Source organism: Aquila chrysaetos, chromosome 5 (assembly GCF_900496995.4).
Source record: "Aquila chrysaetos chrysaetos chromosome 5, bAquChr1.4, whole genome shotgun sequence".
Lineage (NCBI taxonomy): Eukaryota > Metazoa > Chordata > Aves > Accipitriformes > Accipitridae > Aquila > Aquila chrysaetos.
In genome coordinates this window covers 512339-528310 of record NC_044008.1, presented here as the reverse complement: position 1 = coordinate 528310, position 15972 = coordinate 512339, and the positions used below count along the sequence as shown (strand labels likewise).

The 15972-nt window shown below is 50.9% G+C and overlaps 1 protein-coding gene across 1 annotated transcript in view; it reads right to left on the bottom strand.

Moving 5' to 3' along the window:
- Positions 1-15972, bottom strand: part of SHANK3 (SH3 and multiple ankyrin repeat domains 3) — a 372381-nt gene that overhangs the window by 48068 nt on the left and 308341 nt on the right. The window contains exons 17-18 of the mRNA XM_041123382.1: positions 5654-5789; positions 3157-3237 (exon numbers count right to left, since the gene is read on the bottom strand). Coding sequence (XP_040979316.1) covers positions 3157-3237; positions 5654-5789 — 217 coding nt within the window. The remainder of the gene's footprint in view (positions 1-3156; positions 3238-5653; positions 5790-15972) is intronic.

Here is a 15972-nt window from a genome sequence, read left to right as displayed (position 1 = left end):
CTCCTGCCTCCCAGCATGCTGGCAGGATCAGGCCCTGACAGTGGAGTGTATGCCTGCCTCGCCAGGGGCTCTCGGGACTAAGGCTCAGGCAGGGCAGAGGGTGCAGCACATTGTGCATCCTCCTCGGTGCCGCTGCCTCTCTGCAGGAAGGCCAGCGCCCTTCCTGGCCCCGTGGGTGGGCAGGGACCGACACAGACTGGGCTCTCTGCCAGCCCCACTGCTGGGACCAGCCCTCTGCTGAGCCCTCCTCCTCTTCACTCAGACCAGGGAGGCAGAGGGAAGGTGGGATTTCAAAAGGCAGTAAGACCAGGAGGAGGTCTGGATGGCATTTAATGCCCGAGCCACGGAGAAACTCAATCCCTCCCTGCTCACTGAGGCGACACAGCAGTCTGCACATCTCCTAAAGCCAGTTTCCTCTGCATCCAGTAAATGCCAGGACTGCAGGAGTGCTTTGTTAGCAGCTTGCTGGAAATCTGCTTTTCCAAGGGGACTGGCACAACATGCAGCAAGACAATGTTAAGGTATGGCTATGGGCACATGGGATATTCTGCAAGCCACAGGACAGGGACAGGCTTCAAGGAAAAAAGGGGCAGGGACCATCCAACAAAGCTCACTTTAAGAAGCTGCAGGTAGAAATGTCCCTTTCACTAACACTACCATCCCCTCAGAAAAGGAGATCGGGCTCTAAACTTGCACACCACTGAGGCATGGGGATGCTGACCTGCACGAAAACTCCCCCTTTGCAGTAAAAGCTGGAGGATCAACCACCAGAAGACAAAGTGTGAGAGGAGGAATGATCCCCCATTTTCCCTGTGCCGTGCTGCCTGGGGATGTGTGGTGGGACTGGCTACAGCATACTCCCTGATCCACAGGACATGGATGAGGGACTAACCGCTACAATTTCCTGGAAAACATATGGACTAAGACCAGTCGCTGTCTACAAATCCCTTTTCTGGGAGACACAGGCAGTTGCCGCTCTTAGTCCCTCTCCAGGTAGAAGAGAGGCAGCGTCTAGATGCAAAATCCTCAGGGAGACCTAGAGGACTCATCTTTAATATATTCTCCAGCAGAGCTATTTCTCTGCTTTTCGTGACTTCCCTTTCCACGAGCTTGCTACCCTCCCCCTTGAGCCCAGCAGCTCTGCTCGCCAAAATACATGCAAACGGGGCCCCCTTCCCTCACACCGCTGCCATTTTCCACAGTGCAGGACATCCCATGGCGATGTCCCACACCTCATTTGGCACTTGCAAGGCCAAGTGCCGTGGCTGGGGTGCCCGTCCTTCTGCAAAGGCGCCTGCAAGACGCGTGCCAGGCTTTGACTTAGGTGTGATGTTCACCAAAGACGGCCACATGCAGCTGGGGAACATAATGTCACAGAGGCAACATGCTGCCTGTGCGTGCAAGCAGACACCCATCACACCGGCTAGGAACTGCTTTCAGGACCAGCAACTGAGAGTAAAAATATGAACCCTGGAGCCTGTGCAGTATCTGTGCAAAGGGAAGAGCAAAAAGTGGAAGAAACGGGCTATTTTGAATCCTCTCCTAATGGCTGCTAGTAAACACAGCACCTTCAGGTTTAGTAATAAAGGTCTGGAGAAGTGGGGAGCAGGCTAGGGTGAGAATCAAGGCAGTGGGCTCGGCATAAAATAAATCGCAGTGGCCATCAAACAGCTGATGCAAACCCTTAAATGCTGAGGCTTGTCCCTTCAAACCTAGGTTTGAGCATGAGCCTGAACCCTCAAGGTCTATTTCTTTCAAGAGAACCCCGGAGGGTTGTAAAGCCTGGACATACATGTAGGACAGGGAGCAGAGTGAGAAAAGTCATGGACCTTCCTTCAATGCCCTGAAAAAGAGGGGGTGGTAGGGTCCCTGCCTAGGTTCCTGCCTCTCAGGTGCGTCTCCTCCCAGGCAGGACAGGAGTCTGCCACGCACATCCTCTGCGCCATGGCCAGCAAGCACACCTGTACACATCACCACATTTTCGCACAGCAAAAACATAAATACAAATAGCAGAAGCGTGAGCCAGGGCAGTAGGCAGTGCCGAGAGCGGCTCCCTCTCGCTCTGCTGAGGCTCTCGGTGGGGGCTCGCAGCACATCCAACTCCTGCCCTGTGCCAGCCATGAACAGCCTGTCTCGGCAGAGCCAACCTCGTGTGCATCAGAGCTGCATGTTGGAGCGTGGCTCCAGAAGGACGGGTCCCTCTGCATCTCCTGCTGCCTGGCAGGCCACGAGGGCCACGTGGCCGCTGTTCTGCTAGCCAGCTTCCCCGGCTGCACCAGCACTGCCACCGCCAGCGGAGCACCTTGCTCAGCTGCCCTGCAGCCTCTGCAGCGCACGGGGGACAACGCACGGCAAAAATGGGCAAATCATTCTGTGTGGGGGGGACTGCTGTTCGGAGGGTGTGGGAACACTGGCACCCCTATGGCCCTCAGCTGGCAGGATGCTACTGGGGCGAGCCCAGCGCACTGGGAAGGTGTGGGCTCAGCAAGGTCACCAGAATAGCTGGGAAGACTGAGGGGCTTCAGCACAGGGTACCTGGAAGCAAGGATGGGGTGGGGGTGGAGAGGCTTTAACAGAATATAGGAACATGTAGATGCAAGCTGGGATACCAAAGCATCTGGAAATGTGGGTAGGCTCTGTAGTGACAGCAGAACGTGTGAGCGTGTGTGCACAGGCATGTGTGTGTGTAAGGGGGGAGGGCAGCCCATGGGGATGCCAGCTAATCTGGCAGCATGTGGTATCTGCCTGGAGGTAGAAGAAGATAAAAACAAGGGGCTGTTCGGAGTGCAGGAGGAGCAGGGTGCCTGACGGATGGGGCACGAGGGCGGCGAGCCTCTCCACAAGCACACAGAGGCACCCAGCGTCCTTCCCCCAGGCCACCTCTCCAGGGAGGCAGCACTGAAGGGGTGGACCGGCTCTATGGGGGACTCCTGCACCCCTGCAGCAACGGCAGCGGGCTCTCAGCCCCCCGCGCCCCACACACCGCTAAGCACGATGGAAACTTCAGCGCAGGAGGTGCGCGCATCGCCTCGCACTCGTGCTCATGCACCCCTCCAGAAAATGGACGTTGGGCGAGTGTGCTGCCTGCTCCGGCCACGGCCCCGCATGCTCCTCATGCACCCCTGCATGCATGCGCGAGCCCCTGCCGCCGCTTACCCAGCTCTTCCAGCTCGGCCGTCATGGACTTGGAACGCAGCGTCAGGGTGGTGCTGGGCGCTCTCTTGGGAGGTGGCGGAGCTGAAAGGAAGAGAGACGGCATTTTGCATTTCTTGTCCAGGAACTTACGAGGAGTGGCCAGATGCAGATGCCACTTCTTCTCCACAGCCTGGATCTCCTCGTACTCGCGGGATGAGGAGTCGCACTGCTGCAGGATCTTATTGAGGCTGCGCGTGGAAGCAAACTTCTTCATGGTCTCAGCAGCACAGTCCCGGGGCCGGGGCCCCGGCACGGAGGGGCTGGTGGCTCCCGCAGGCACGTGCACGCTGCCCAGGCTCCCACAGCCCTCAGCGGAGGAGAGTCCAAGTCATGTCCCCGGGCTGCGCCTGCCCCCCTGCAGCTACCGGAGATGCTATGGCTATGAAAGCCTCCCGCGAATTAAATCTGTCTCAGGCAGCTGGCTGCCTGCCTGTGGGACTCAGCAAACAGCTTTGATGGCTGCTTCCCCTCCGCACACACCATGGGTGGAGGGTAGGAGGGAGAAACAAGTCCAGCAGGCCTGATCTCAGTCTCTCATTCCCACCTCGGCGCGGCGCATCCCCCAGCGAAACACAGCCCACCCACCCTCCTCTGCCGGCTCGGCCGTATCCAGGACGGGGTGAAGCTCCCGCCGGCCCTAATGAAGCGCTGGAGGCGGCCGGCTCCGTGCCGGGCAGCGGAGGCACATGGCCGGCACGGGGCTGCGCAGTGCTGTGCCAGAGCGCGGGGCTGCCCCGAGGGGCTGCCTAGCCGGGCCGGCCCGCGGGGCTGCCCCGGAGGCACCGCATGCCATGAGCCCACCCGAGCGGGGACCAGTTGAAGGCTCTTCCTCTTCACTTGGGGTGCCTCCTCCTCCTCACGCTCGTTCGCTGACAATGCTGGATTCAACGCTCAGGCATTGCCATGGCAACCGGAGCTTCAGGCTTTGCTGGCGCTGCCTGCATCAGAGACCCCAACAGGGGCGGATTCAGCCAGAAAACGCCAGTCCCACACAGGCCTCCATCACCCCCAGGAAGAGGCGAGCCCCAGCCGGGGGGGACGGGGGTCTGGCCCTCCCCAGCTGTGCTCCAGCCAGGGTCCCGCAGAGGGGACTCAGCTCCGGTCCCCACACCCCGTGCTGGAAGAGCGGCTGTCCAGCTCCGTGGGCTCAGGGCATGGGCAGCAGGCAGCGACGGGCAGCGATGGGCGGCAACGGGCAGCTGCTCACCGACTGCGAGGCTGGGAGAAGCGGCGAGCGGCACCGGCGGTGGTCCCAGCACTGATTCCCGAGCCTCAGCCTTTCCCACGACTCCTGCTTTTGTGCCGTGACAATATAATTGCAGCTCTTAGTGTCAGCGCGCAGAGCTGCCTCCCTCCCCCACGCCCCGCGTGCTGCGCTGGGAGCGCCCCGCTCCCGTCCCCCCACGCCGGGCTCCCAGCCGCGCTCCCCCCGGAAAACGCTCCTGCCCCGCAGCCTGCCTCCCCACACATGGCCCAGAGCGGGGGCGGACAGGGACAGCCTGCCCCATGCTGCTGGCTGCTCCCAGATGTGCCCCTGCCTTCTGCAGCTGGTTGCCTGTGGGTGAGGTCCTATCCTCCACTGACAGCTGCTGCCAGATGTGCCCCTGCCCTCCACTGCTGGCTGCTCCCAGATGTGCCCCTGCCCTCCACTGCTGGCTGCCCCTGGATGAGGTCCTACCCTCCACAGCCAGCTGCTCCCAGATGTGCCTCCAGCCTCCCTAAGCTGGCTCTCCTCAGATGTGTCCCTGCCCTCCACAGCTCTATGCCGTCATGTCCCCCCCCTGTATACAGCTGGCTGCCTCCCATCCAGCTGCCCTCCAGATGTGCCCCTGCCCTCCTCAGCTGGATGCCCCCTCCCCTGAGGGATGCTTTGCCCCGCTGGCCATGAGCAGATCAGCCCACCACCGAACTCCCCCTTTGGCCCCACCTCTGGCGAGGGTCTCGGCTCAGCCCTCGGGGCCTGGGGACGATGGGGCGAAGGTCCAGAGCCTTCTGGGGGGCCCCACAGCTGCCTGCCCTCCCTTGAGCGAGGGCAAGTCCAACACATGGCCAGCAGCCCCAGGACCGGCTGTGCCCCCAGGAGCTCCCAGCCCGTGGGGCAGCTCCCAGCCATGGCAATGCCCCGAGAGAGGACAGGCTCCACCCTGGCACCCTCCACCGCCACGGGGGCTGTCCTCCACCCTGGCACCCCCTGCGCTCCTGTGGGCACCGTCCTCCGGCCCGACACCCTCCACACCCCCACCGGGACAGTTCTGCACCCTGACAGCCCCACGCTTAGCAGGGGCAGCTCTCCATCACAACCCCCCTCACACAGCGGGGCCGGTTCTCTACCACGACCCTCCCCTGCATGCTGCAGCAGGGGCAGTTCCCCACCAGGACCCCCATGGGCTTCTACAGGCCTGCTCACATTTAGGCAACGCAACCCCCTGTTCAGAGAACCACGAGACTCCACACCTACCCTTCTTCCGAACAACTTCTTCCGACTCTGGCTTGCGGCTGACGGAAACAACCTTCATCACCAGGTGGTTCCCCCCTTGTCGGATCAAGGAGACCACCTGCTTGTGCCCCACCTTCACCACGTTGACACCATTCACCTAGGACACAAACAGGAAAAGAGCAGTGTAAAGGCCGTCTGTCACAAAGAGAGCGGGCAGAAGGCAAGACCAACGGATGTCAAGCCACAAAACCAGATGATTTTGCAACTCTGCATCTGTGTATACAGCCTAGCACATCTTCGTATTTAAGCTGTCCCTGTGGGATGTCACCTATCAGTGACCTCAAGCTTCTGGAGAAGCTGAGGAACCTGCAACAGGCCAGTGCAAACCAGCGCACACCAGGGCTGCAGCCTAGACCTCCCCCTTCCTACTGGGCCGTCAAGGCGAATCACTAAAAATTGGGCATTTCCTAGTTCTGCCAGCTATTTGGCAGCCACAGAGGAGGCTCCTGGATCTGCAGGTCTCCAGCTGTGCCGCAGGTCTGCAAGAGGCGCTGGAAGAGCACAGGCACCCGTGCAGAGCTGCGTGCACAGGGATTGTCCCCAAGAGCTCAGCTGCCCTGTCCCCACCAGCAGCAACCCGTGTTGTACCGAGACACTTATCTGCTCCCCTAGCTATCGACATGCTCATCGACTCCTTCCAGGGGTCTACAGGACACATGCTGAAGCTCGTTCCTGTTGTCATTTTTAGCACTAGCATAACCTATTAGTTTCTTGGACAACAAGCACTGGGCTGTGATGGCAGGCTAGGCAATCTCTAAGACACCAAACCAAGAAATAAACTGGAAAATACAACCTCAGTACTTGGGTATCTACCAAGTAGCAACGAACACAAGGTTCTCCACAGGGAATTAACAGATGGACCCTCACTTTGGGTAACTGAGGTTTAGGTGTAGTGGAGATGAGGATGCCACAGTTCAGATGCTTCAGCACTGGAAAAACTGGTTCCAAATTTTGTGGCTTAGTTACCTACTTCGTAAAAGAACCAGATGTGTTTGCACACTTTGGCAGTTGCTTTTGAAATGTGCTGGGTAGTTCAGGACTGCTGCTACTCTAGGCATAAGATAACAACTGATGGCAAATAAGAGCCAAGTGATTATCTATGGGCAATAAATACAGAAGCACTTATGTTAATATTTACATTAATATTTATGTTTCCAGAAGTGGAACACTCAAAAGACAGGTAATAACAGGATATAGATTGTCCATGCAACATCAATTTTGTCACCCTAAGTTCAAGACCAGAAACGTTATAGCTAAACTGTTGCATGCCACCGGCTTCAGGTCTCAAAGACACCAGGAGATGAAGAATTCAGCCTTTCCTCTGCAGGTTTGCTCCAAATGTTTAGTAATTCCCACCACTTTAAAAAAACCCCAACCTGTTCCTATATTATATCAAGAAATCAGTTTTCAGCCCCAGGCTCTTGTGCTACCCTTCCTCACACGCAGTCCCACCTCCCTCAATACCGGCATCATCCCTGCGCCACAGCGTGTGGGATCAGAAGTACAACAGACTGAAATGCAGAATTATCCTGGATGCTGGAAACTTCGGCATTTCAAGAATGTTTGGGTTTTATGTGTTTCAACTCCAGCTGGAGATGTTTAGTCTTTAGGGTAGACTGAACTGTTGTTTAAATAATTAAAAGTATGTAGGTTATAACATTTGCAATACATGAGCCGTAGTGCTGTTTTCTACGAAAAACTGTAAAAAATACAAAAATGAAAAAAGCGGTTGAACTAAATTCTGAAATGGAACATCAACATTCTCTAAGATGCAAAGCTTTTGAAATAATAATTTTATTTCAAATATTCAGTTAGTCAGTTGATTCAATTTTGATTCTAATTGACTCAATAATTAGTCAATTTGCAGGAAAACACACATTTTCCTCAGAAAATGTGATTTCTATGAAACTACTAGCCTATTCTAGTTAAATCACCTCTTAATCTGTTTTTTGGACGAACAGGATGGAATGGATTGAATCCTGGAGCACTGTTAGCTTCTACTTTCTCCCGATCCTAACCCACTTCAGCAGTTTTTCTTTGTGAGCCCTTTAGTTTTCCAAAGCACCTTCACACAGCAGAGCCCATGGCTGCGTGGCGTATCCCCAGTGCCACAGCCCGCGGGTCGCCTGCACACCTAGTATTTATTAGCCTTGATTTCAGGGTCATTTCTAGAACATGTATGACATCACTGAGCAGCATCAGGTCTTAAGTCCTGGAGAGACCCTCTAGAAACCCCGGCCAGTGATGGTTCCTCAGTGACAAGTACTTGCCAAGACCTGTCATCTGGCAAATTTGTGAACCACTTCCCAGGCACTCCGCTCGTTTTTTACACCGCGGGTTTTATAATGGAGATGTTATACAGGGGTAAACAAAATCTATTACATCTAAACCGTTACCTTTATCAAACAAATCTGACACCCCAAAGAATGAAATGAAATTTGTTCTATGAGGTTTTCTGCTGGTAATTATATTCTACTCTTTAACTCTTTATCAACTGCCTTCACTATCTGATTGTTTATTTTTTGCCAGCAACTGATATCAGACTTACAGGTTTATAATTAACTGGATCATCTCTTTGCCCCTTCCAAACACCAGCGCTCTGCCAGTCTCCTGGCATTGCCCCAGCATCATACAATTACAAAATGCAAATACTGAAAAATTACCACCTGGAAGATGCTTACAGCTTCAGTTACTAATGGCTTGGAAAGCATTTCATCATCTGCATGTGATACATGCACATCACCCTGCTCCCTTCCAAATAAAGAACAGAAATACTGACAGAACATGCCTGTGCTTTCTGTTTCATTTTTAATCATCCAAACTTGTCCACCCAAATGGGCAGCAGTTCAGCTTTTATAGGTTACTCAAATGCAGAGAAGTAGGAGTGGGAGGTTTTGACCCTGAGGGCTGGAAAGGTGAGACCTTCTCCCTCTGCTCCATCCTGGCGCAGCACTGGTGGCACAAGCCAGCGTATGTGGTCTCCGGGACAGAGAGCACCGACTGCTCTGGCACCCACCGCCCGGCAGAAGCATGACCCGAGCACTGTACCCTGTTGGTGTTCTGGCAGACTGTTGGCGTTTTTACTGACAGTCAAGTGACAGATGGAAAATGTTGATTTTCAATTGTTTATACCTTGGTGAGGTCAGGGATGAGGAAAAGCTACCAACGTGGTCAGACAGCTTTTTGCCCAATGTGTTTCAAATGTGCCCGTCGATGGACAACTCCTACAAAAGCTGTAAGACACCAACTTAGCCAGTATCGTGCAACTTCAGCCACTCGGCTGAAGCTGGCACTGCTTGACTGTCCAGAGCACAACAAAGCAGCCACAGGGAGAGCAGCACCGGCTTTACAAAGCATGCTAAGGGCCAGCCATGAAAGACAAGAAGAACATGACACTGGTCAGTAAGTGCAGAGAGTCTCAATGCCACGCTTGCCCGGGACTGCCAACTTGACCCTGTGACCCTTGGCCAGAAGGATGTCAACGCAAAGCCACAACCAAACCAGCCAGAAATGTGCCAGAGCTGGGCTGGGTTACAAAAATCTGCAAAGGAAAGCTTGGTCACTGGAGTGTGAATGTGAATAATTTGGCCTAGGGGAAAAAATAACATCTCTGCTGCTGTTTAAAACAGAGGGAACAGCGCAGTAAGGGTCTTGCAGTGACAACCACAAAGCACTGGTCCCATGTTGCCAGGCCTTTTCTGCGAAAGATGGGAGTAAAACCAAGCAGGTGCTCAAAACCCCAGAAACTGCAGCTCAACCTGACCAGCAGGAATGGCATCTTGCAGAAAGCAGGTAAGAAAAGCAGTCATGAGGCTAAAATAACATGGGAGTTCAAGAATGAATGTTTTATAGTAAAGCTGACCACAGGGGAGACTGGTGAGACAGTTGCTTCTGCTATGCAAGAATGTCTGGGAAAAAAACAAATTTCTGAAAAATACAAAAACCTGATTCACCCCCAGTTCCTGGCGATACCCAAGAAAATGAACTACAGAACTCTGCAAGTGCAAACAACTTTGGCTAAACACTTAGCCGAGCAAAGTTTCTCTAACAGTTGCTCTGGAAAAATTCAAAATATGAAGAGAAGAACATATCTGATAAACAGGTTAGCTCACTGAGAAGATGGCGTGAAGATTTTCAGTTCTTTTTCAGCTTCAAAGCTGCGCTGAGTCAATACGGCATGATAAACCGCCTGTACTGAGATCACAGAGCCTGGCACTGAGGCTGCGTTTATAACCTATAGGGAGGTGAGCTCTCGTCAACAGTGAGCAAACCGGTGGTTCAAGACACTGTTCCACAGCGGGAAGGGAGACCCGACACCAGCACCTGCAGCCTACCGACAGGCTGCCAGATGAAGCCCCAACAGACCCTGGGGGTCAGCTGCCCAAGAGGGAACAGGGGCTGCCGTTTGCTGATGATGCTGATCTGCTGAACTGGGAGAGGATCTCAGCCAAGCCGTCCCCCACCGTCAGCAGGAATGAAATGTCAGAACTACGCTCTCAGGAGCACAATACCATCTCCCACAGGAGGAAGAAAAGCACTTAGACATAAAAAGAGGAGGCAGCAAAATGAACAAAGCAAACTATTTCATCTCTCTGAGCAGACCCAGGCACCGAGGATCCCTGTCACGCAGACAGCCTGGGGCTGTCTGACGATGTTAGAGCAACACAGGGGAATTGCCCGAGACACACACACAATAATCAGGTTTTGGTCCCAGTCTATGAAGTGCAGAGATGAATCTTCAAGAAGACCGGCAGCTGGGAGTCCTGCCCATTGAATTAAACACTCCAAACGATTGCTGGCCCTCGAACAGGGAGGTGTTGGAATGAGAAAGATCAGACAGGCAGTGGTGGAAGTGTGACTGGTTTTGATCCAGCAATAAAGGAAAATTCCCGTTTCTTGGACACGACTGCCTGATGAGGATGCCCTGCTCTTGGAGATGTGCTTTTGGCCTGGAAGAAGACAACAGATCAAGAGTCAACTCATGCAGAAAGTGTCTACAAAACGTAAAAGAACATACACAGAAATATGAATACACTATGTCAAAGTCTGGGCATTATAAACTGCTGCAACTATCTTCTGAGTAGCCAAATTATGCATCAATGCTGATGAACTCCAGGAGAACTCCCAAACTGAGTGAGAGGGCAAAAAGTGGCAGATGGGTCATCATGTAGATACATGCAAAGCAATGCTTCTAGGGAAGAGCCATCTGAATATGCTACACGATGCTGAACATGGACCTGGTGGGTACAGCTCCAGAAAACTCTTGGAGCTGATACTGACAGCTCTCAAAAATCATGGGCTCTGTGCACAACAGCCGCCAAAAAAGCCAACAAAATATATCAGGGAAGAGGTGGAAAGCAAGGTGGGCAACGCCACTTGGGGCTGTGCTGATCCTGCACATGCACGCCTTCAGTGCTATGTGCAGGTCTGGTTCAGTGTCTCAAGGAGGAAGCGGTGGAACTAGAGTAGGGCCACGGAAGGGCAACTAAAATGGTCAAGGGGATGGAGCAACTGCTCTATGAAGACAGACTGAGAAGGCTGGGACTCTCCAGTTTAGGGAGGAGAAAGCTCAGGGAGGCACATGGCCAAGGCTTAAAAAACCTCCCCAAGGTAGTGGATACAGTGAAGGCAGAGCTGGTGTTCATGAAGTCACTCTCCATAAGACTAGTGGCAGATCAGATAAAACCAGACAAAAGCAAGACTTCTTTATGCAACAAGCAATGGTTGTCTGGAGCTGGCTGCCATGGGAGGCTGTGGAGGTGGACAGTGCTGGCAGATTCAGAGAGAGAGTAGAGAAATTCCCAGAGAGCAGGTCCATGGACAGATTGTAACGGGACCAAGCACAATCATTCCTGCTAATGTCCCCAGTATGACGACATTGGACGCTGGAACGCACAAGGGGAATGGACTACCCAAAATGGCCAGGCACATGCGATCTCCTTAATTAATAGCATTTTATAATGCCACTGTCAAGGACAGGGAAATGGGCTAATGGACGATCAGTCTGGCCCAGTGGGACTTTTCATACATTCAGTCTGATCCCTCCCAGCAAGTCAATGAAGATATGAAGCTTTAGTAGGCTGCCACAGGAGATAAAGTCCCCACTCTCCTGATCTTCTCAGTAGCTTTTCTATGCTCCTGTTCCAGCCTGAACTCATACTTCTTGAACACAGATTTCTAGGGTGGTGGATATTACTACAGATGAGCTCTAATGTGACTTGAGTAATAGCACTAACACTTCGCCCCTTGTGACTGACCAATGAACCCCTACAGCAGAAGAAAGCTTTGAAAAGATAGGCAAGGGCTATGTGCCCTTGAAGCTGAGGGAAAAATGTAGGGAGTGATTGACCAGAGCTGTTGCGACGAAAGCTGAACCAATCTCAACACCAAGGAGACGGGAGGGCAGCCTTTGTTTTAGGTCAGCTAGCTACAGCAGCTCAGTGGATCATCCAGCTGTGTCAGGTGAGTGGATCAGCTGGCTGTACCAGTTGAGTGGGTCAACCAGCTCTGTAACTTCATCCTTAAATTAATGAGAAGAGCGCGAAAGTCCTCCTGAGTTAGCAAGACCAGAATGGGGGAGAAGGACTGCATAACTGGATTAGCCCAACAGACAATATAAAAACCGAACAACAAACAGAGACAACTCGGAGACAGCAATGTGCTTGAGCTGGTGTCAACCCACTTATGCCTTCAAGGTGAAGGGGGACAGCCAGTGTCATGATGGTGAGCAGATTATAGAGACTGGTAACAAGAATCACTTCTGTATGGTGATTCAGCTGTATATTGCATCTGCTATATTCTGCTAAGTGTAATTTATATTTGCATTTAAGTATATTGCTGTACCACTCTGCTGAATCAAAATCCCATGTAATGTCAAATAACTTCAAATAAGTGAATTTGGTATGAAACACTGAACCCGCCATGTGTGGAATATCCAAAAGCAGCTGGTCAGAGTACTGGACCGTGATCCGGGTTCAGCACATCTGGCTATTCTAAAGCACGAGAAAACTTCCTCCTGAAGGAGATACCACCTATGTGGAGACCAATGGTACATTCGTGCAGTCCCTAGCATAGTGCCAGCAGTGCTGGGACAAACAAAAAGTTCCCAGTTGAAGTCAGACTGTGGGAAAAAGAGAACAGAAAACTCTGTCCCTGTGCAAGGAAGGAATCCTCTAACGGCGACCGGTATCCAAAGCTATAACAACAATGCAGTGTTTGATTGTTGAAGGAGGATAAAGGTATTATCCCTGCAGCTTCAGCAAGCATGCTGTGGTCCATTCTGGATACTTTATTACCCAGATGATGTTAACCAGTGAGAAGCACCTTTGAGAAATGCACGGTATTATCAGAAAATTAGAAGGGCTGAGTTCTGAGGAAAGACTGAAAGAACCACGCATTATGTGGTATCTGTCTGTACCTTCATTATGCAGTATCTCTCTGTACATAAGAAGCCTGACCTGACAATGAATCACCTGAATCACGCACGTTCCCAGGAATAAGAAGTTACTTAGAGGAACATAAGCTCTGAGGCCTGAATTAAGTTTGTTCTGCTCCAGAGCTCTGTTATGGCCATCCACCATGAGAACAATGGGTCCATCAACCAGGATATACACAGACCACTAGGCAAAACTCTGGGGGTTTTGGGGGTAAATCTTCACCAACAGGAACAAACCCAAATGTCACTCCAGAGAGTGACTCCAGCAGAGCTCTCTGGATTTCCAATGGCCAACTTCACCCCTTCAGCATCTCAAAGCACTTCAACTGGAGAAAGGCTGCAAGATTATCCAGATCCTAAGATGCTCCTTCTGAGAACTTGAGCTCTAAACTGCCTTTCCCACCTCTCCCAGGCAATCTCATTCTCTGGGCATAGGACATACTTGTGCAGAAATATTTTGAAATGGGATTTCACTAAAATCCATGACTGTGGCTATCCAGGGGATCTTCTGTACATGCACTGAGATCTGCAGTGAGCTATCTCCCCCTCAAGCCAGGTGATGGAATTAAATATCCACACACCAGAGCTATTGCTCTCATCAGCCCTCCTTCAATATGCTGAGCAAGATGGACTCCTTAAGCCTCAAACTTTTTTTCAGCTCGTGAATCATTCTGAGGGCCTTTTAGAATTCTGCTCAGTAACGTCCGATTCATCCTGTGGTGTGAATGTCTGACTTGCACAAAGTGATGATGTTTTAGTGATCTGCCAAAGCTGCAACCAGAATAGGCAAGTTCACATAACTCTGGAAGTTTGTCCTTTACATATACAAAATATCTCTGCCACATCCTACGCAATCAACTAACGATAACACAATTATCTTGGAGAAACCCATGTCCTTTGCTGAATTACATTTTTCCAGGGTAATTTCATATCCTGTAACCTACATTCTTTGCTTGCAGACACGTCACCTTGCACAGTCTGCTGGAACATGGCTGCTTCAGCAGGAAAGCCAGATCACTCTGCAGCAGTTACTTTATTGTTAGCTATTCCCCCACTGTTTGATACCTGCAATCCTTACAAACATGGGTTTTTGTCACTATTTTGAAACACTGATAGAAGTGTTGAGCTGCAGGGATCAAAAAACATAAAGAGACCTTGCTGGTGATGGTCTCCCCCACTGGTACCTTCCTCTTAGCCGATGCTTTCTGAAATGTGCCCCTGCACGTCTTCACAATGCTTATAAGCCACATTCGTTCAGTTAATTCCATTTATTGTAAGTTTATTTATACACAAGTCACATGGTTATTAAGGAAGTCAAAACATACTACGTAAACACAGGCCTCACCTTAACCAGTCCTATGACGCTGTCGAGAAAAGACAGCAGGTTTGTTTCCACCTTCCATGGAACCACACTGTATGATATTAATTGTATTTTCATTCTCTAATTCTTTGTTGATTGTGCTCCAAATTAATAGCTTCATTATTTTACGCAACATTGACGCTAAGCAAGCTATAGTTTCCTGAATCACCTATTTTATACCCTCAGAATATTAGAATAGCAACAGCCCTCTACCAACTCTTCAAAATTTCATAGATTAGCAAGATTTTGAGGTATTAACATCAGTGGTTCAGACAACTCCTTAGCTAGGCTCTTTTAGACACTTGGGTATATGTTATTCAAGCCTGTTAATTTGAGTATGTTTATTTTTAGCAAATACTATCTCACTTTCTCCTTGGTTACAGCTGGGAAACTTTCTGTTCCAAGCACATCATATGGATAGATACATCCTCCTGATTTGTTCCAAACTCAGAGCAGAACATTTCTGCCTTTTTTTTTTTTTTTTTGCACCAGAATATACAATTTTATCATTTACATATAGAAATGGATCTCTACCAGACTTCTTTTTCTTCTAATGCTCTAAAATTTCTTATTATCTTTACATATTGGCCTTTGATATTTCCTTTGGCTCCCCTTATCAACCTCCTACACACTTTAGCTCAAATTAACCGCACTTCCTTCTCTTTTACTTCCTAACCTTTCCAGTAAGAAGGGGATACATGTGTCTGTAAGTAATACTTAACTGCTCCTTCATTATCTCACTGAAGTGGGTGATGTCTTGCCCAGCAGATTTTTTCCCCCTGATTTTTGGACTGCATTTAGCAGCGTGTCCTCAAATAACCCTTAGATTTTGTTAATTATGTAAAATTTATGTTCCCAAATACCAAAACCTCTGAGGTTCAGAAAAATGGCACTCTTTCCTCCCCAGGAGACACTCATGGGTTGCTGACATGCTCTGCACATGATAAGCATGGCCAGAGCCGACCATCAGAACTGCTGCTACACCTGCACATTTTTATTGGAGCCATCGATTCTTTTTTTTTAATCTGTCAAATGAAATTAATACTCGATTACATTATCTCACAGCAACAGTATTTCACTAGAGGCAGACAGACATTCAGGAAGTGTTCCCCTGTTGAACTAACCTCTGCTGTAGCAGATTTTCTCCCTGCCCACAAGGAAAGGTGACTGGTGGGGTCTCTGCAGCACCAATGCAGACACCAGCCCAGAAGCCTTCTCACCACCCCACACACCCCACTGTTCTGGCAGTGAGATCCCAGGTTGACTGTTAATCACAATTTTCTTTTCTTTTCTTTTAACAACACTTTTGTACGACTATATAATTGTGGTGGGTTGACCCTGGCTGGACACCAGGTGCCCACCAAAGCTGCTCTGATAGAGCTGCTCCCCTGCTCAGCTCGACAGGGGAGAGAAAATGTGATGAAAGGCTCGTGGGTGAAGATAAGGACAGGGAGGGATCACTCAGCAATTACTGTCACGGGCAAG